Below are 22325 nucleotides of genomic sequence, written 5' to 3' on the forward strand. Positions count from 1 at the left end.
AGATTGGTCTGCACTTACGGTGTCTATAAGGCTTTTGTACAAAAAAGTGAGAGGACCTGCGAATGTGGTTGAAGCAGAGGCCAGGAGCAAAGTCGTCTTGGGTAGGCGGGTATTTCTGTTGGCGTATACATAAGGATCATATTGAGCAGATCAAGGGTTTGGTGGATGCTGCATGTGATGTGCCTAGAGATTTAACACACTACAGAAACACCACCTTCCACAAACTCACAAAAAACAACGCAAGGAAGAATCTGAAGAAAAGTTTATAGAAGAGCTCCTCTTATCAAGGTTTCAGGACTATTGAAAGGCACGTTTCACCCGTGTTCAATGACAGTTGAGTTCATGGACGCATACAATGCTCACATTTCATGGCAAAAAGACCACATAATGATGGTACGTTGTGAAACATACATTCCACACTTAAAATAATCACTTTAGTGTTTAACTGAAGTGTGTCATGTACATAATAAGAGCAGAACAGACAGATGCATCCACTTACTGTAATTTACAAGGCAGTAATTCAGCCTCAAATATATTTCTCCTTATTGGAGGAAGGAGGTACAGATTACGACCAAAACGAGGGGCAGTGAACTGACAGGGAGCCAGGAAGCTGCTGCCATTTGGAAAATAACAGCTAGCACCTGCTGCAAGTTGGAGGGGCTTTAACTTTGCTGACTCATTTCACTCCAATAATGAACGGCTGGGCTGGATCAGATGCCCTTGGGCCAGGAAGCAACCAAGAGCTGCACCGTGGCTGTGCTGCATCGATGCAGGCACCCTGCAGAACAGATAAGCATGGATGTTTGCTCAGTAGCAGGCAGAATAAAGTTCACTTGCACTTCCTCTCTCACCGTTTAGTGAGTTGCTTTGTGCTAATTACCTCTTTTCATCCAGCTCATGGTTAAGTTTCACATTGCAATGATTAATAATTAATCAAATGCATTTGAAAATTAATTTGGCAGTTCCACGTCTGATTGGCATGACAATCTCTTCTGTGAAGCGGGGATGTTATGGGAATAACCTCAGATATTCTGAGCCGCTAACCGAGGTGAATACATAAGGGCATTTATTATCTCATGTGGTAAAAAATAAAGCAGTGAGTGGAAACGAATGCATTCTCCAAGGCCTCTGCCTCTTGGGAAAGGTGTGATCTGCATTTTGCCTTGCCTGATTAGGAATACACCATTGATATTATCATGTCCAATGAAAAGAAATGGACGAGGAAAAGGCGAATTTGAAAAATGCCCCCACAGTTGATTTATTTCTGATTAGCTGGTAGCAACTGCAGTAGATTCGATGCATTAATTATGGTACTAAAAAGAAAAATCACAAGGAGAACGACTTTTGCCCTTTCCAGCAGTCCATGCCACTTCTCTCCAAAAATAACACTCATCTGGTAAAAGGGAAGAAGACGGAGTATGCAGCTTCCACTGGACGTGTGGTCCACACTAGTTTCGAATTAGTTGTCCCTTTTTATAGGCGAACAGCCCCGCAGCAGCCACAGACGTGAAACACACAGTACAACTAAGCAGGCACAGCAGTCCCGGCACGGATGGCAGGTTCCTCTCCCAGAAGCTGGTGGTGAATGGTCGGGCTGGGACATCCTGGGAGAGAGAGGAGATGAGATGGTACTACCACAGGTCTCCCTCACTGCATGAGCGGGGAGGCAGCAAACATCCCCCACTAGGCTGGAGAGAACACAGGTTTTCCTGAGGACCAGATCGGGGAGGGACGGTGGATCGGGGCTGTGAAACACGTATTTTCTATTGTTCATGGTACAGCAAAGGTGGAGTTACTTGTGACTGGAAGGAGGTTATATCTGGCTTAAAACCATGGCCTGGGACTGGGCAGAACTAGGCTGATTTCCTGCATTTTGCAGTCCCCCAGGCTCCGAGATCCTTGTCCCTGGCCCTTGGTCATCCACCCCTCAGACAGGGGTAACAATATTTCTCAGATGAGTCAAAAAAAAAAGAATACCATCACCATGTGAGGTAACCAAAACCTCGCCGAAGCAGGGACCGCAGCCTGACTGAGGAGTGTGTGCCTGACCGGGTGACAACGAGAAAGTCTGGCTTACCTTCGACTCTGGCTCTGGCATCCAAATTTCATTCTCCGAGATCCTCCCCATACTGTGCAATATCTAGAATAAAAAATTATTTGTACCACGTGAGAAAAAATTAGAACCCACACTACTTTCAGTTTTGGAAAAGCAGAGCGAGTCAGAGAAAGGTTACATTGATAAAAGGCATAACTATGACTAGCTGAAAGTTCTTTGAACCAGAAAATGTACAGTGATTTCTCTGTTTATATCAGCAGAGAGAGAAGGAGGAGGCAGTTTTGGTAGTTTGTGCAAATATATGACAGCTGGTCATCAAACAGTTGTGTGCCTGATCAGTGTTTTAAGGATAAAAGGACAGTTTCAGAGAGTCACTTGTAAAAAGTAGGACTTCACTCAGAATCACTCAAATCCACACAACTACAGCTTCTTCAGATGTTTATTTTATTTTTTTTCTGACTACAAGTAAAAATGCTTTTTCACATGACAGTTTGAGAAACAGCAAGGTGAGGTTACCACCACACACTTGGGACTCAAAGCCTATTAGGAGTGATGCTATTTGGGTCACAAACTAGAAAGAGGAGAGATACAACTCTGGGGCTTTCAAAGCATATAATTATGAAGTTATCTCTTGGCTATTCAGGCAGTACCAAGCTCATCGAGGATTTTTCTTCAGAGTAAACTGATTATAACAATCACGGAGGTTCTCAGGGGCAAATGAATGTCTCCACAAGAGACAGCTCACCATCTTTGTAACTACTGCTCACAGGCGTGGAAAAAAGAGAAATTAGGTGACTTGAAACAGAGCAAGTAATGAGGATTATAAGGCGAATAGGATGTTCTGTCAAACGGAAACAAAGCGATGATTTTCCCTTAAATAACAGCTCCGTGGCTCTGTTGTACAGCAGTTGTAACTGTAATGTACACTCTTTAATGTTTTTTTCCCTCCCTCCAGACTGTCGTAAAGGGATTCCACTGTGACTGGGAACCCAGCCCAATGCGTGTCGTTCTGAGGAGATTTAGACATTATCAGAGCCGCTCATTACTAATTCATAAAGCCGAGCTAACGATACTCTCTCATAAAACAAGAAGCAGAAGGGACAGATCAAAAATGAGAACAATGCTCAGATTTCCAGATTGCTGCACAGGAAATAGCTGTGAGCATTTGTAATGACTTAAATTACTTGTAAAACATACAGTAATTAATTTGTTAGATATTGTGGTAGTATATCTAAGGGCAGCATCAGGTTGGAGGTTTTTTTCTAGACATGAGGTATATGGGATGAGCTTCGTTTTAAGTCTCCAGCGCAGCACCACACTGCATAATGTTCTGATTCGGGTGAGACTCTTGGCTTTATTTTATTCAATAATAAACTAAGTAAAGTTTCAAAAAAAAAAAAAAAAGCTTTGGTTCACATCCTTTTCTGTGATTCTTCCCCATCAATTCTAGGAGCCTCTGCACAATTACAGGGTGTGATGCACGAAATCAGACCCTCCAAGCTGTACTTAATCCTTCTTAACCTTTTAATAGAGATGGTGAAAGCAAACCAATGGTCTGTACCTCTCTGGCTGCTCTCTCTCCTGCCTGTACGGCCCCCTCCATGTATCCGCTCCATTGGGTAGCTGTCTCTGTGCCAGCAAAGTAGATTCTGTCAACGCGCTGGCGAACGATCCTTCAAAACAAATGGAGAATGTCAAATGACAAGTAACAGGAAGGTGATGATCCTTCTAAAAGCAATTTATGGGCTTCAATGGAGCACTCAACTTTAGTTCTCCAGAAGTCCTGCAGACCTGGGCTGGGGAGCACAGTGCAATAAGCTGTCCCCACAGGACCACCTACTTGCTCCTGTACACAAAACTCAAGATGTCAGAGAGAGAAAATCTAAGGCATAAATCAGCGTGCCCAGCTTCTGTGCAAAATAATACAAGCCTTACTTTAGTGCTGGGATAAGGGATAATCCTAACAGCCTCCAGAAATGCAGTGCAGCTGATAGATTTATGTCTTCTGCATGGCAGCTTTGTTGTTATCCTGCCATTACTATGGGATGTGAATGATGTTTTTGCAGTGACGGGCCACTAATAACAGCTTCTATTTGGAGGCTGGACTTGCCTGGCTGCAAGGCCTGCGAAAAGCGGATGGCAGCTGAAGGCCTCAGCATTCAGAGGGTTGCATTCGCCCCGTAGAGTCATATAAGCCAGCCCCTCAGCCATGCAAAGCTGCACAAGCATCCCGGTCACCCAGCCATAGGTAATGAGCTCCCTTTCCCATAGAGGTATGTGCTTGCTCTAAGGGCTCCCATCTATCTCTCCAATTAGGTTTTCCCTGTCTGCCTGACACCAGCTTCCCCACGTCAAAGGCCTCACCCATCACTACCCAAGTGTTCAGATGAATTACAACAGAAGAGACTGTGCACAAGATGACTTCTTCCCACACACATCTTGGCAGAGGTAGGGTGTAACTCCATGATGGACACACTAAGGAGCTCACGCTGCAATGTGCTACATGTTTTGTCTGGTCTTTGGCTATGGATACAAGATTTGTCCAGTTGTTCCTATTACATGCTAAACTGTGCCTTCCACACACTTTTCAGTGACATACCTAGTATTAATCAGTATTATCTAACACATTCCTTTAGGAATACAGCAGTTCTGCATGGAGAGGGCATGGGAGGCTTTGCTGGGTGGGAGGAGAGAATAAGTTTTCATGTAAGGGTTTTGTGTCTTCCTCTCATGATGTGACTCAGTGGTTTTCACCAGAACCTGATGCTCCACCTACAGAGTCAGTGGAGACTCTTCCTCTGTCTAAGATGTGTGCCCTCAAGGTGTTAGAAAGTATTAAAAAGATCTATTGCAAATACTGCATAGCGGCAAATACTGTAAGCAACCTAGCGGGGAAAGGTTTCCTGGCTCTAGCAGGCCCCTTTGTGACTGTGCTTTGTTTCCCTGAATGTCACAAGAGAAACTCTGCTCTTACTAAAGTCAATAGCAAGATCCTTGTTAGCTGGGAAGCAGGGGAGCAGAAAGAGGACTGGAGTTCCCCCAATATGCTACATATGCCATAAGTTTGTTGCATAAGGTATATCATTGTACATGAGCTAAGAAATGTAAATTAAAAAGCAAAGCATTCTCTGGTTTACCTTCCGTAAGAATACATTATGCCTGGTGGGAAGTAGGCTGTGTAACAACCCCCTGAATATTGCTCCATGCTCCAGTTCTTTTCTTCATAATGCACAGGCTGTAAGTATTAGCAAACATTAGAGAGTGAAACAGTGGCAGAGAAACTGGAAATAAAAAAGAAGTTTCCTTTGAAGAGGGAAAAAGCAGGCTAAGGATACCTGTCAAAGGAGTGTCATGTCATCTGGCTAATGCTATCCCTCTGCACAAAACAAATCTTTGCACTTTTACAGAAGCACTAGCCTCCCACGGGGAAATGACAGGACAAATGAAACGATGTACTGCCTTCTCTTTTCTTGTAAAGTATGAGACTGGCAGATCTTTTCTTCCTGTACTAGATGCCGCTGCCCTCCCCTTGGGAGTACAGATTGTATGGCACAACATGCAATTTTAGGTACACATTTTAGATACCAGGAATTTTGGCTTTATCCTCCAGAAAAAAGGAACAACATTACTATACAACAGAGGTGAAAACAGGCATTAATTTCTTACATGTAAAGCCTCTTCCATCCCCATTGCCTTGGCATATGCCTCACAGATCTTCTTCTTCCTAGAGTCAGAAAAAAAAAGGTAGAAAACAACCTCTCAGCTATTGCTCTTCTTATTAAAAAAATAACATTTATTGCAACACATTGGAAAGAAATTTGGCTTTAAGTCTGATTTCAAGTTCTTATCTTAACATGCATATTTCAAATGCTGATGCCTAAATGTGACATTTAAAATGGACCCAGGGAATGGGAAACGAAGGCTGATTTTGGCAATGAGCTCTAAAAAAAAAAAAAATCAATCTTTGTACAGTTATTTTAGGATGCAGAGCCAATTCATTCTCATGTTCACTGATGTAAGACCAGAAGAGAAGCAATATAAATCAATGAAATCCCTACAGATTTACCATGGCTGAGAACAAAATATGAGCTGGAGAATACTACTCACATTCCTAAGTAGAACTCCTCTTTCACTTGCATGTGTATCAAAAATCACATTTAGAAAGTACTGTTTGTTCATTTCACAGACTAATGGAGAAACCATACTGTTGTAAACACGGAGGTTTAAAAACTTTATCACCCAGTCTGAACGTGAAGAACACCCAAATTTACGCATGTCAGCGCTCCCTATAACGCTGGGGTGAAGCATCATTCAGTGGGGATGCAGTCTGGGAATGTCTTTGAAAAAATCTTCTCAGTTCACATAGAAACAGAGTTGATGATAAGTTGTAACATGGAAGAGTGGGCAGGAATTGGAAACTCAGAAATATCCATAACTGGATGGATATTAGCATTAGTGTCTTGGCCTGTTTATGCTTAAAAGCTCAATTTTTGCCCCAGTTTCCAGTATTGGTAGCTGCACTGAGCATGTATATACATGCATGTGCACACACACATCCACACACATATTCCGGTGGGGAAGCACCCCAGAGAACTGACTTATTTCTGAAATATTTACAGTTTCTGAACTCTTACCTCTCTTCCTTACTGAGATGGGCCAGTTTAACCGCCTTTCTGCTAAGGATGAAACTGAAAAGAAAAATATGGCATATAAATATCATGCAGTATCAGCACCTCAGCTGATTTGCAAGCTCTTGCTTGAAATGACCCTAAAATAAAAGACAGGCAAAGCACTTTACCGGTACGTAACGGGCTTGACATTTTTTCATCATACCTCATGACTTAATAATTACACGTCAGACGGGTGAAAAGGCCCGTGCAGGGTACTCTGTGGAGTTAATTGAAAGTGAGAGCATGCATTCCCAGGGGGCGGGCACAGAGGACTGCCTGGCAGCTACCAGATGAGAAAGTTGCAGATTACAAGTGTGTTTTCAAAGCTGCCAGCACTGGCCTCATTTCGCTCTGTGGGAATGAACTCTCCATCCCCACCGACTCAGGAGAGCAAAGTTATACCCAAAGTGGGCAGAGAGACGACAGTGTCCAGCAAACTAGCTTGCACTGCCTATCCTCTTATACCTAGGTCTTATCCAAAAGGACTGAGACCCTGAGTTTTCTTGAGCTTTTGAAGTCTCGCAGACAGCTGGCCATACCATTGCCCATGTCGTTTGGTGTTAATAAGTCATGAGAGCTTGCTGCTCTGACAAGCACTGCACAGTGTCATGGACCAGTCCAGTAAGAACTGGGATTAATATTTATTTGGCTTGAAGGAAACAGATTTGCTGATTAGTTCATCTGACCTTAGTGGAGATACCCAGGGGATGAAGTATGTTCCTGCACTCTTTTAGAAAGTTGCATAAATCCACAAGGAGAAAGCAGAAAACCGTTTGCCATATGGGGTTTGGAGGAGGCTTACTGCTCTCAGGTCGTGGAAGTTTCTAAGCCTTGAACATGCCCATAAACACATACAGTTCAGTAGAAGTGGCAAGCTTTGCTCGCCAGATACTTAAGGAGTAGTTGCTTGACATTTATATTGGCCTTTTTTTGGCAGTCTCACCTCAGATTACAGTGGAAACATTTGTAAGGATTGTTTGTTCATATTGGCTTAACCTATTTTAAAAGCCAGTCAGTGCTGTTACATATTTTCCCATCTGTTTGTTCAAACGACAACTTTTTTACTTGGCAGTTTCTTCAGAATCTGTATTTCTTCACTGCACAGCTGCTGCCCTGCTCAACCCCCATCTGACATTCATTTTCTTGCCACAGCAAAATGGGGAGAGGAGGCAAATGAGGATTTCTTGGACAATGGCATTTTCATTTTGGCCCAGGCACTAAATACAAGGCCCAATATAAGCCGAATACAGGCTCACAAAGCTAGGTAAGAAAGGGATTTATTTCTAAATCTACTCCACGTGAAAAAAAAAAAAAACATTAACTGAACGCTTAAAATGAACTACAGTTGACTTCAGCAACTCCTTCCCAACCATCTCCTTTTTATTAGGCTATTCGTAGCAGAAGCTTCACCTAAAAGCTTATATGGACTAGAGAGGCACAAGAGCCTTGTCAGAAGTGCTCTCTTCCATTTATGAAGACTGTGGGAGTGGGCATCACTGATGTAACCTGGCCATTTCCCCTCTTCCTTCTCCTCCCACTCCTTCATATGAGAAGAAATACAGATCTGTAAGTATGGGCTAGAAGCTTCTAACCCCATAATGGCAGGGAAAGATCCATCAGGTTTCGTGTCATCTATGGTTATTCCAATTGGAGACTCTTCATGCTCAATGATGAAGGAACCGCAATAACCTAAGGGGGGAAAAGAAAACAAAATGATTGTCAGAGAAATTTGTTGAAGATCATTGTTTCTGATAGCAATGAGCAAGGAAAATTATCCGTAAAAGGAATTGTACAGTAATTCCTTCATCACCAATACTACCTACATGTCTGAAGTGTTTTTGTAAGTCTCTCTCCTCTCTGACCTCTGACTCTGGGAAATTTTGTACACAGACTTTAAAAAGTCATATTTAAATTCCATTATTACTTAGCAAGGAATTTCTGTGGATTGTTGCAAGTCCCTTTGTCTTTCTATATTGGGAGCAATAAACATTAAAAATAAACGGATCTAGCAAGAACTATGACTGTTCATTCCATGAGTAACTTTGTCCAAAACAACAACAGCAGCAACAACACCCAGTGTAATTACATCTGGTCACTGCGGCCTCAAATTTACACCCTGTATTGATTTTGCTGACGATAAGACTGTCAGGAATGGTGTCCCGTAACAGTAATGCAGCAGAAACACGGGCCGTCTAATCTAGTGTCACATCAGTACATGTTTCAGGTGAACATGCAAAAAATCCCATATAGATAATAGTGTATAAACCTGCCTACATGTCTTTCTAATCCCAATGGCTGGTTTATGCTCTGAAACATGCAAAATTATATTATTTTGATTAAGAAACATTCTCGCCCAGTACAATTCTCAGTATTGTAACATAGGAAGTGGAAACTAATCTGTTCATACAAATACTTCTGGAAATAGTATCAGTTAAAGCTGCGAAACACATGACGTTGCAGCACATGGAAAAAATGTCTTGAGTTAAACAAAAAGCTAACCTACTTTTTCCAGTCCTCTGAGATAACAAGTCTGTAGAACAGAGGATTAAAAACAAGGAAAGGTCTTGCTTACACCTTAAGCTCTCCTTGTCATCTGCTGTAAATTCTCTTTGGCTGCCCTAACTCTGTCCCCGGCAGGGAGAAGCAGGGATCGGCTACTGCAGGGTCACTGCTTCTGTGCAGGTTTCAGCAATGCTTCCCAGGGAAATCTTGCTTGTTCTCTCAGTCCTCCCTCCTCAGCTAGCAACAATGAGATTCAGGATCCTATTTGGGTCTGGACACATATTTGGGACAAGGTGTGTGCTCAAGCTTGGAGGAAGACCTCTCCTTTCTAAGGAGCTTTACCTTTCACTTTTATGTGTGTTTGGTTTGGGGGTTTTGCACATTTAACCCCCCCTTGGATTTATTCCTTGAAAGACAGGAGAGCTTCAAAATTTGCGTAGCATGGGGCTCCCAAGTCCTTCACTTTCCCCACATACCCTTCCTCTCCCAGAAGGCTTCCTTGTAGTACACCATGCATTTTATGACACACCCCATAGGCAAACGCTGAATTAACTGGTTTCTCTTTGGTGGCAGTTCTGGTTTGTAATGAATCTTCATTGTCAGGATCGGAGGGATAGCACTGATCACATACTTGCCCTGAAACATAAAACACAGTCAGTACAGACAAGGCACTGCCTCTCACTGAGCTCACCCCACAGGATACGTTTGAAAGACGCTCTTATTAGTTGTTAACAGCTTTCTCACACCTGGCTTTGCTACTTGGCTTTCCCACACAGATATTTCCAGGTGAACAAAACAATTCTGCCATTTCAGGAAAAGGAGCTGGGAAAAACACGTTGTTTTGTGGTTAGATGATTCTTGACAGCTTTCCGGATACTGAAGGACCAGAGTTGAAACTTGGCTGGAGACAGGTGGGGAAATGGGACAAGATAGATCTTATGGCATAGGTAAAACTGCCTTTTATCATCCCCAGGAAAATATGACCCACGTTTGTCCAAATTACAAACTGGTAAAAAAAAAAATAATCACTTTTGTGCATGTTCACAGGATACTACTTCAGGAAAAGCAACACTGATGGTGATTTCAGCTTTCCTGAACACACTCCCTCCCTCTCGCAGGTCCTGTGTCTGACTGGAGCAATGAAGGATGCTCTGCTTCGGGGCTTGGGGTGACACTATATCACAACAGATGCTGCTGCTCTCAGGCGCTCTCATGCTGGTGAAGCCGCTGAGTGCAGGAAGCCTGTCTCCTCTGACTTGGCTGCTGCTCAGCCAGCATGGAGGGAGAAGCTAGTGGTTTAACTCCAGGGTTTAAAAATCCCTGGGAGAGGGACAGAGTCCCTCCTCCAGGACACCCTTAGACCGGCTTCTCTGCCAAACTGCCCCTTGCCTTTCTGCTAGCTTTCTCTAAATATCCCCCAAACACTGCCACCGGTGAGACAGGGGTCTTGCAGACTGTGACGGTCCTGCACAAACCCCTGTGGCAGGCTGGGCTCTCCGTGCAGAAGGGAGCTGCCGCCCTGTGGGTGCCACTGTGGGTAATCACGTACTGATGGAGCATTTCACAGTGCCACTGCACAGAGGTAAAATCCTACTAAAGGCATTTGAAATGTCGTCTTTTTTTTTGTTCTGCAAACCACAAACTTAGATACGAACAGGAACATTATTTTTCCTTTCTTTGACATGGTCTCAACGCAGAACTAAAATGTAAAAATATATAATCACAGTAAAAATTAAGGCAGAAAAGGCGGAGTAATAACAGAAGCTAACTAGCAGAACACCAAGAAGAGACCCAGTCATAAATAAATCCGTAAAGCAGGTTTCACAGAGCATCGGGGTAGTCTTGACAAATAGACACACACAAATGGGTACTTCCTGATTACATCTGGCTAAGAGCTACAGCAGATGTACTCCCCCACTAAGTGCACGCTCTACTTTTATTCTGATCAAATTACCTCATATATCTCATGGTTTAGAGTCTCCACAATGACATTATCACCTGTCTGATCAATACGGACCACAGGTTGCTCTAGTTTAACTCTGCCTTTGAGGCGTTCCATTATTTTCTCCGATATCTGACCAGAACCCCCTTTAAACTTCCTCTCCTAAAAAAACAAACAGAAAAGAAACACAAACAAAAAATCACCAGCGTTATTGACAACGACATTGAATATGACTTCTGCTCGTAATCAAGAAACTCCAGGCCAAATATGCAAGTCCTAAGGGTGTGTAAAGAGGCCCAGACTTTCAGAAAAGTGAAGGCATAAACCTGAGCCTCAGTGGGGATTGCTACCTAAACCAGTTTTGCAATGGCTTCCTCAATTAGCTGGCTTAAAGACTTAGAGAACAAACAAATATAATACAGGTATTGTAGCTACTATAAACATATCACTTCATTAAAAAGAGGTTTTGAGTATTTTACCCATCACTGTGCTACCAAAACCCTCACGTATAACACCAACTTGTATCTCTACACTGAAAGCCAGAAGCAAGACAGATATTTAACTGGGTCTGGCCTCGAGTGCAGCATGCAATGAGCTTTATCTGTCTCTGGGAAGACACAAAGACATTGCGGTCTGGAAAAAAGCACAATCTGTTACACATATTTCCTTGCGACGTCTGTGCAGAGGCTCAGGGGAAGCACTAACCCTCTTTTATCTACCAGCCACCAGCATTACATCAAGGAGCTCACTTTTACATGCTGGTACTGGCAGGGAGGAAAGGATTAACAAAGTCTTGTGCTGAAAGACTGAAATGGATGCCTGAAGAAGTTTTATAAGACTCATCATTGCTGTTAAAGCAGAAACCCTTAGTGTTTATGCTCAGCTGAGTTTGATTGGGGTGAGGGGAGAGGGAAGGATGGTAGAAACCAAGACAAGGCACAAAGAAAAGGAAGTGTTCTTCCTAGGCGATCCTTCCCATCTCCACGTGTCTTGTTTAGCTATGAGTATCTTGGGATTAATTTTATTTTTAATTCTTGCAACGTCTAGCAGTTGCTGACGTGGGACAGCAAATGGGGCTGAGGGGCTCCTGAGGAGGAAGGCTCTTGGGTCTTGCTCCTACCTCAAGGCAGCATTAGCTCTACTTACACCCTTCCTGACACATGATTGTCCATTCTTATCCCAATGGACAGATGTTGATGGAGACTTCGCATCTCTCCAGGCAACCTCTCTTAATGTCTCCCCATCCCAGCACACTTGGAAGGGTGTGGTACAGTCTCCACTTTTGCTTTTGGTAGCTTAAGTCTGAAATGCTGTTCGTGCTTTCTGAGGCTGCGTTAACTGAGGTAGGAGGCTAGTAAAGGGTGCCGACATACCACATCAAAATTACTTTGACAGCCGCCTCTCCCCTTTTCTGAAACTTCATCCAGAGTAATCACATGAAAACCATGATCTTCTGCAGGCAACCAGGCATCTGCCACAGCCAAGGCAAGAAACAGTCTGAAGTAGCTCATAAAACATGCTGCCATGCGAGCAGTCCCAAGAAGGAAGGGCCTTTTGCTCTCTACTTCCAACTCTAGCCATTAGAGGCTTCAACACCAAAAAACCGTATTTCACTCTGAAGTACACTTGCTTTGAAATCTTGAAAACATTCAAATGTGCTAACTAACGCACAGAAAACAAACTGGCAAAAAGCATCAAAACAGCAACAAAAGGACTGTGCTGAAGTGGACGCAGGAAAAAACAATCATCAGTTAAATTGTCCCAATTAATTCCAAAGCCTAGCTAATAAAATTCCTCATTGTACAGAGCTAGCTGAGAGGGCTGTTCCACCCCATGAGAACATAACTTCTCCAGTGCCACATGAACTTGGTGTTTCATCCTCTTTTCATTAATTGCAGAGCTTTGACAGCTACAACACTCCACTTGCTCTTTATGGTTTCAAAAGAGGAGGAAGAATATGAGACATTTTGTACCTGGCCCCCATTGGAGATAGAGAAAATCCTGGCTGTGCCCCCACACTGCCTCACGTACCACAGGAACCAGAGAGCAGAGACTTCATGAGGCTCAGACGTGACGTTGACATTCACAAAGAAGGTGGCAAATTCTTTAGCAGCTCTGCATGAGACACAGGAGTAGAAACAGGCAGTGAATAAATGCGACTTCCTGACTGCTTTCAGGGTTTTCTTTGTTATTCTCGATAAGGGTTGCTTTTCCAAAATCAGAAAAGCCAAGATTATTTATATCTATCTCATTTTTCAGCCTGTAGTGAGACTGTTTCAATGGGTTTATATCAGCACCTCCCTCTCTCCCAAAGCATTTACCCATTCAGTTTGAAATTCCACTGATTTCACCTTAGTTATTTGTTTAAAGAGTTTCCCAGCTGCTATTCCTTTCATCAGAACAAATATTTTTCTCAACAGGAGAATGCACTTGATAAACAGCTAGTGAAATTCTTCTGCATTTCTCCTCCACGGGGAGCACATCAGGCACATCATTCCCAAGGTCTGATGGGTCCTAAGGGACTCAACTAGCCACATGGCCAAGACATTCCCCATCTCCCATGTAATACTGCTGCACAGACCTTTTGTGAAACCAAGAATCAGACATGAGATAACCCAGAGAAACCAAACTGGCAATCATTGCCATAAATATAAGGAGAGGGTCAGCTATCTAACATAATAAGTCCTCTCAGAATCACAGAATCACAGAGTCAATCAGGTTGGAAGAGACCTCTGGGATTATCAAGTCCAACCATTGCCCTGACACCACCATGTCAACTAGACCATGGCACTAAGTGCCATGTCCAGTCTTTTCTTAAACACATCCAGAGATGGTGACTCCACCACCTCCCTGGGCAGCCCGTTCCAATGTCTAATGATCCTTTCTGAGAAGAAATACTTCCTAATGTCCAATCTGAACCTCCCCTGGTGAAGCTTGAGGCTGTGTCCTCTTGTCCTATCGCTAGTTGCCTGGGAGAAAAGGCCGACTCCCACTTCACTACAACCTCCCTTCAGGTAGTTGTAGACTGCAATAAGGTCACCTCTGAGCCTCCTCTTCTCCAGGCTAAACAACCCCAGCTCCCTCAGCCGTTCCTCATAGGTCAGACCCTCCAGACCCTTCACCAGTTTGGTCGCCCTCCTCTGGACTTGCTCCAACACCTCAACGTCTTTCTTGAAGCGCGGGGCCCAGAACTGGACACAGTATTCAAGGTGCAGCCTCACCAGTGACGAGTACAGAGGGACGATCACTTCCCTAGACCGACTGGCTACACTAATCTTAATAGAGGCCAGGATGCCATTGGCCTTCTTGGCCACCTGGGCACACTGCTGGCTCATGTTTAGCTGGCTGTCGATCAGCACCCCCAAGTCTCCTTCCGCCAGGCCGCTTTCTAACCACTCTTCCCCCAGCCTGTACCACTGGGGGTTGCATGGGGTTGTTGTGGCCAAAGTGTAAGACCCAGCGCTTGTTTTTGTTGAACCTCATGCCGTTGGTCTCGGCCCACCTATCTAACCTGTCCAGATCCCTCTGTAGGGCCTTCCTACCCTCCTGCAGATCGACACTCCCACCCAGCTTGGTGTCATCTGCAAATTTACTGAGGGTGCACTCAATCCCTACGTCTAGATCATCTATAAAGATATTGAACAGCACCGGCCCCAGAACTGAGCCCTGGGGAACACCGCTAGTGACTGGCTGCCTGTTGGACTTTGCCCCATTCACCACCACTCTCTGGGCTTGGCCATCCAGCCAGTTTTTAACCCACTGAAGAGTCCACCCATCCAAGCCCCGGGCAGCCAGTTTGTCTGGAGGATGCTGTGGGAGACAGTGTCGAATGCCTTACTGAAGTCTAGATAGACTATGTCCACAGCCCTGCCCTCATCTACTAAGCGGGTCACTTTGACATAGAAGGAGATCAGGTTGGTCAAGCAGGACCTGCCCTTCCTGAATCCATGTTGGCTGGCCCCGATGCCCCGATTGTCCTGCATGTGCCGTGTGCAGAGGGACTCAACATAAATAAGAGTTATAGCAGCAGGAAATGAGGACTTGGCTATTCATATTTCTTTCATTTGTGGCTAAGATTGCTAAGAGAGTTGAGATAATTTTGCAAAGAAGGTGAAAGATCTTTGACTTGGATGAAGTTTCATAAAACAACATGAATTTATAACCATCTGCTAAAGGAAGGAACTTTGCAAGTTATCTGGGCTAAAATATGTAACTTACAAACTTTTATAACCTCAATTCCCTGGGTATGAAGTCCAGACTTCTGTTTCATTAGCCAGGATACAAAAACATCCTGGATGCAAGAACCCTCTGCAACAGTCCTGAAAGCACCAAGACACTAAACAGTTGTAGCAGGTTCAGGCCTGAGAAATGCAAAGAGTCTCCTCAGGATCAGCAGATGCTGATCTGTGACACATGACAAACAAATCTTTTATAATCTTGACCCAAGTCATGTAGAAAATGCTGCGGAAGAGCTTTTTTCTACACATAGTTAAAAACTACAGTTTTTAACTATGTGTAGAAAAATCTGGCTTGGCTTGAAGATCTAAAATGGCATTTTACTGAGTTTTTGCACGTGTTTCAGTTGAGCACATCCATTAAAACTGAACTGCCACAAAACCACTGGCAGTAGAAGCAGTCTTGCAGAGAAGCGTGTTACAGGAGAGATCACTATAAACCCAGTTCTGCTTATACTCCACTGGCTCCCTGCCTAAGTGGAACAGGAAAAACTAGAAGAAGAAGAGCCAGTGCACTTGCAACAGAAAGGGCAGTTCAAAGTAACCGAGTTTGCAGGCAAATGGCTCATAACATTAATTGTAAATAATACTACAGTGCCACAGAGAGCAAGAGAAAGTCCAAATGACTGTACCTCGCATCACGCGGAGCTGGAGTAAGATTTAAGCCAGCCAAATAATTTCAAATGGGAATTTTTGGCCAGGAAGCTGCAGGCACAGTGCTAAACCACAGTCAGAGTGAAAGGGCAAACAGAGCACAGCCGCACAAATAAAAGACGCTGAATGCAAGGGAGGAGAGCGTTACAGAATAGCACAGGGGTCAGCACAGCAAGCAGGGATACAAGTGCTCATATAAGCACATTTCTCTTTGCCTTATAAAGAGAATTAATTGAAAAAGGAAAGAAGGAAAAGAGTATTTCCAGTTGTCGTCATCCCATATTGAACACTGTGCCTTTTTTATTTGTACAGTGTGGTCCCTCGTAGACATATAAAACACACTGGTCATTTTCTAGGCAATGTATCACCTTGGGCCCTCTTCCTACCAAATAAGGTTGATACTCTGTTGGACCTGCTACTCACAAACAAGGAAGATCTGTTGAATGCTGCAAAGCTAAAGGGCAGACTTGGCTGCAGTGGCCATGAGACTGTGGAGTTTAAGATCCTGAGAGGAGTAGGACAGACAGCAGAACTGCAACCCTGGATTTTGGAAGAGCAGATTTTATCCTCCTCAAGGACCTGCTTGGCAGCATCTCATGGGAAACTACCCTGTAGGGCAAAGAGGCCCAGGAGAGTTGGCTGGCATTCAAGGACAGCTTCCCAGGAGCAGACGGAGGGTGCACTGCAATGGGCAGAGCTGAGCAAGTGCAGCAACAGGCTTGCTGGGATGAACACTGAGCTCCCAACCAGGCTCAAGCACAAATCAGCCAGGGAGATGAAAGGCAAGAAGTAAGGTTGCCGTGGCTGCCTTGTTGCCCTCCAAGGGTTTCAGAGGCCCAGCAGGCGCTACTGCTGAAACAAGGAGCAGCATTTGAACTTCTCCAGAGTTTCCAGAGCCAACAGCTGCTCAGTCCCCCCTGCTTGGGTCTTGTGCTGCCCCATCCATTGAGCAACCACTGGAAAGCAGCTGCTTTCTGGCATGGCGTGCCGCTCTCCGATGTGCCAGTGGCAACTGCCTGCTCCATGGTACATGAGGCAGCTCTCGCAGTAAAAGCAGACACATATGATAACTGTGCAGGAGAGGACATAGCTGAGTCAGAGGAAATCACTCCTCAGCTCCTAGCCTACCATGGGGATGGGGAAGCCCCCTCACCTCCTTCTGCCTCCATTTCTGTGCCTGCAAGTGACCTTTATTCATACCTACAAAGCAGAGTTTTATTTACATGCTGCTTTTCCTAAAGACAAAGGCACATGTTTTCCAACTGAGTGAAGTGAAAGTACGGTGAGAAGAGTTCACGCCATCACTCTCATGTGCGTGGGACTGCTGAGGCAAAACCCAGGTATCCCCAGCACCTTTAATCCCACCTGCCACTCACCCCAAGCTCTGCGTACCACTTTATCCTACAAAGGCCCTCACCCACTGCCTGACAACAGCCCATCACAAAGACCAGCCTCATCTCAAACACCTCCTGCTCTCTCACTTCCTGTGCTCAGCTGTATCCCAGAATTTGCCAGGGAGCCAGTATCATTCTGCAGCTAGAGTTCAAAGTGAATAAAGAGTTATGTACTTGGTCCAGCAGATCTTATTTATCAGCTCTTTCATGGTCATTTTGTCCCATTCTTCAGCATGCGGAGCATCCCATGGTGCTTCAAGAGGAATCTGGAGACAGAGGCAAAATATTCAAGAAATTATTCAGTACTATATCATTGCCTGGTCATAGCTAGTTAGTAGCACAGAGTTGACTGGTATGTTGGACAGGAGTTGCTTTTGTCCCCTGCACATGGCTGTAAATTTGGAATAAATTCACTAAATGGAATAGTTTCCATTCATACCTTTGGGCATGAATTGTACCATGACCACCAAATCTGGCTTTGTCTGACCAATGAACTATATCCATATGTTGGGACTCATCTGGCCTTTAGTCATCCAGAAGTGAGGTGTCTATCTGAATTTAGCTGTCTTGGTGTCCTCTAACAGCTGAGGGAAAAATTCTTTCTCCAGTCAGAGATTCAGTCAGTTACAACATAGGTATCCAAAGGCAAAACGTCTAGGTACTATTAAATTATTTTTAGACAGCTAAATTCTTAATAATAATCCATTGCATGTAAGTACCATGGCATGTGAGGACACTATCATATATTCGAATCTTTAAAAAAATATATATTTGATAAAAAAATGTGTAGTATCATGTACAAATTTGATTCTGCAAAACCACATAAACCTGATGAACTCTGCAGGAAAACATTTAGTTATGCTTGAAGGTTATTGTAAGGTAGGGCCCCTGGTTTGTAGCCAGATTATAAGGCAACTGATAAATATCTGAAAGACAGCATAACGTGCCAGGGGCTACTTTTTTCACACAGCAAGATCTGCAGTTGTACTGCTTGAATTTTGAAGGCATTTACTGCTTAAGAATTTTAGAAATAAAATTACTATGAAGCCAAACTGGACCCCAGCTTAGGCAGCTACAAAAAAGAATCATCCTTACTCAAAAAGGCTGTCACAGGGGAAGGGGAAAAACGCTTCTCATCTCCCAGCTCGTGGAATGGTTTTCCCTGGTATGAGAAAGCACATACACTGAGATTCAAGCTCATTTTTTTTCAGATATCTTAGATACCTCCAGATCTTTTTGTGCCCTCTCATAGAATCATAGAATGACTTGGGTTGGAAGGGACTTTTAAAGGTCATCTAGTCCAACTCCCCTCTCAGTGAGGATGCCCTGTTATTTCTGACAGTTCCTGGGCAACACAGACATCTTTCCTGATGGATGTTTTTTGTTTTGTGGGGTTTTTTTGTTTGTTTTTGTATTGAAGAAGCAATAAAAAAGCCTGCCAAAACAAATCAAAAAACAAAACCAAACCAGATATACTCATAGTGACATAAGCATTGTAGGAAACAGATGCAATTTACGCAGCCTACCTCTTTTCCCATTTTGTCCATGGTCCTCCAGAAGTTATTGTAATCCAGATAAACTAAGGGATTCCACGTTGAAGGGGAAATACCCGTGAAATAGCATGACTTTCCCTAAAATACACATAAGAACATAAGAAACTGAAACACAACAGAGTGTATCTTCATTACTCAAGAACACAAAATTCTCAAAGTCATCACATGGTTGACCTTTTGCCCCAAAAGACCCAGCTATTTTTTCTTTTTTCTTTTTTTTTTTTCCTGCATATGCATGTAAGCAATGCGATGCTTGAAGCTAAGTATGAGGGGAAAAAACAGTTAAGCTGACATTAAAAAGGACAATACCACTTTTTTTTTTTTAATTCAGAGAGGATGGGGAGGGGTACATTTCTTTTGAGCAGGTTGTCAAATTCTGGGCTAAGGAGACTCAAGCAATGGCCAGGGAGGTAGTATGACTTGTTCCTAAGCATTCTTCATTATTACATACGAATGAATCTAATGTTTGCCTGCCTGCTGAAATGTGCATTCTAAAATTTGCATGCATCTAAAATCGCATGCTTTTTAAACTTTTAAACTATCTAAGATCCTTTATGGTACACCTCACCTATAAAAAGCAAACGTACCTCTTTATTATGCCAAGTACCTTGGGAGAAACCTAGCCTAAAAAAAAAAAAAAAATGCCAAAAAGAAAGTTTTTGGTTGCAGGGAGAAAAATTTTGTACACTTGCAAAAATGCTATCAGTACTTACAATGTGTATGACACACAGCTGCAACAGGAATACAGACTGTTTCAGATAATCCTGTGATGTAATGATAAGCGAAACAATCTAACAGCAGCTGGCTCTTTGTGATAACTAATCTGGAAGAGGACTGGATAAGCAGCCAACATTTTATCTTATTAAATTGCTTTGAACCTTCCCCCATGTAAGTCAATGGCAAATTTCTCATCAGACCTCTTAAATGTTTGCTCTTCCAGGTGTGTTAAAAGTTTGCATGATGTCACATGGCAGAATGCAGTGAACACGCTGGACCATGATAGGTAGGAGCTGTGGTGCTAAGCTGTGTGCAATACACTTTTCCATGCAATGTACACCATGCCAGCCCATTGCCCCTGGCAGGTGGGAGTCACAGACCAAGCAAGAGGCTGCAGTGCTGCAAAAGAATGAGATGGTGACCCAGGGACCTCAGAGGGACACAAAGCAGGAGCCAAATGCCCCTTCCCCATACTCGGCGAGAGAGAATTTATTGGTCTTCCCCACTGATAATTGTGTGCGTGTGCGTAAATACATACGGATTTCTGATATTCCTCAGAACATTTCTGTTCAAAGACCATAACAAAAATAAAAGGTACAAGATGAAACTCGAAGGCCATAGTGAGCTTTCAGACTTGGAAAAAGCAGTAAAAAAGCTAAACTCCCACATTTTGGTCAACTTTTGTCATCCCTAGGGCAGGTACAATGGAATGCTCCGCATGACACTGCCTCTTCCTTTTCCATGAGTATGATTTTTCATGCTTTCTCTCTGCTTTTATGTGTTCAGCCACATAAAAGCAGACCAAAAAATGCATGCAAAGTGATATAGTGCATGCTACAGCTTTTACTGTCATAAACCAATGCTGTATCAAACAAGGAAATCCTGATAAAAGCAGTAATAAATTACTAATAATTTTCTTCTTATTGCACAACATTTTGTTTTTCAAAAAGATCATCAAATACTGCTCCTTCAAAGTTCATTTATTGCTAGACTTTTTATTCTGGTCAGGAATGCAGGTGCCATTAATGTGTCTTCCTTGACATGCTTTAACTCCAATAATCCTGCCCTTAAGGAGAGATGAGGTGCAATGCTGTCAGGCCATCCAACATCAGGCGAAGATAAGTTATTACTGAAGTTCTGTCATGTCCATATTGCAAGGGAACAAAGAGAAAAGATAAGCCCACTGTTCAGGATTAGCAGGGAAAACTTCCCAAAGTTTTTCACCATTCAGTAAGACCTCTTTTGAGATAGCTTTTCGATAAGTGACTGTGCTTCTACCAAGTGCTGTAACTTGCAAATACCTATCCTTGGCTTACTTAACTCAAAAAAAAGAAAGACTTATTTAAAAAGAAAGTCAAAAAAGTAACAACTTCTAAGGCTCCTCTACTCCTCTCGTTTTCAGCCAAACCTGCTCCTTATATTGCTGGAAACAACAGCCCAAGAAAAGTCTTGCTCAGTAACTCTATGATGAGGTTTGCACCAAAGCACCTTTTCCAACTCCCAGGATTAACTACTGTGATCAGCACCTACAAGTTCAGGAACTCCCAAACTATCCTGATTGCTGCAGATGGGGCAATTGGTGAGAGAACCTGCCCACTGCCCGCCTACCTAATATTTTCCTCCAAATTTTCCACCTTTATACTAGCTTTAGACCACCATGACCACAAACTGCTGACGACTGATCAAGAAATCTTACAGCCTTAGCTACTGGTATGACATGTATCAAACTGGATATTCACTTACCTGCTAGTTGAAAAAAGAACTACCCTTTCACTACTGATCTGAAAATAATATTATCCCCACATCTTTGGTCAATGGCTTAGCCCAGGAAGATCAATGGGAAAACACATTTTATCCCCTGAGAACTAAGAAATGCCAACTGATAACACAGCCTAAAGTTGCATTACTTGCTGCTCTCTTTTGCATGCAAAAAACCATAACTTCAGTAAGACTGGAGAAAGACCAAGGGCAGGAAAAGCTGGAAAAATACAACAGTGCTAAGAGACCTGGAAGAGGCTGAGACTGAATTCAGGAGCCTGAAATAGCTCACAGGCACACTAACTCCTTGTGCAGGGGGGCTGGACCGATAATAGGTGGAAGCTGATCAGAGCAAAGTCCAATTCTAACAAATTCCAGGAGAGAAATTCCCATTGCCCATCAGAGAGCACCAAACAGCCTTACCCACATCAGTTTTTCAACCCTCTCTCTTGCGCAAGTACCTCCACAGCAGGGAATAAATCTACTGCAAATGACCTGGAGCTGGTAAGTTATCAAAATGAGTTTTTAATATTGTTTCCCTGCTAGGCAGAAGAGCTCTGGCTACATGTTTCACAGAGAAGCTCACTGCAAGCAGGCATGGTCTTGCAATATTCCATTTCTAAACAAGTTTATAGTGTTCTGGGTGTATTATTTTGAGAACTACTGTTTTCTTAACCGAAAGGCAAATAATCTACTGGCTTTGTTCCCATGCTAACACAAGGCTGCTTGACTGACCCACAGAGTTTATCTAACTTTTTTTTTCATTTCCTGGTGTGTCAAATGCTTTCCTGCAGACCTCACATTTGAGTCCTGCTGCCTGCCTGGATTAGTTACCCCACACCAA

The 22325-nt window shown here is 43.4% G+C and overlaps 1 protein-coding gene across 1 annotated transcript in view; it reads right to left on the bottom strand.

The window, feature by feature from the left end:
- Nucleotides 1–244: 244 nt before the first annotated feature.
- Nucleotides 245–22325, bottom strand: part of LOC137674559 (amine oxidase [flavin-containing] A-like) — a 44974-nt gene continuing 22893 nt past the window's right edge. Inside the window, exons 4-15 of the mRNA XM_068420019.1 lie at nt 18980–19084; nt 17628–17719; nt 13144–13285; nt 11183–11332; nt 9705–9864; nt 8319–8415; nt 6691–6744; nt 5723–5780; nt 5194–5291; nt 3618–3729; nt 2078–2140; nt 245–1604 (exon numbers count right to left, since the gene is read on the bottom strand). Of these exons, the coding sequence (XP_068276120.1) occupies nt 1449–1604; nt 2078–2140; nt 3618–3729; nt 5194–5291; nt 5723–5780; nt 6691–6744; nt 8319–8415; nt 9705–9864; nt 11183–11332; nt 13144–13285; nt 17628–17719; nt 18980–19084 (1287 nt within the window). The 3' untranslated portion in view covers nt 245–1448. The remainder of the gene's footprint in view (nt 1605–2077; nt 2141–3617; nt 3730–5193; nt 5292–5722; nt 5781–6690; nt 6745–8318; nt 8416–9704; nt 9865–11182; nt 11333–13143; nt 13286–17627; nt 17720–18979; nt 19085–22325) is intronic.

Source organism: Nyctibius grandis, chromosome 2 (genome assembly GCF_013368605.1).
Source record: "Nyctibius grandis isolate bNycGra1 chromosome 2, bNycGra1.pri, whole genome shotgun sequence".
NCBI classification, from domain to species: Eukaryota; Metazoa; Chordata; class Aves; order Nyctibiiformes; family Nyctibiidae; genus Nyctibius; species Nyctibius grandis.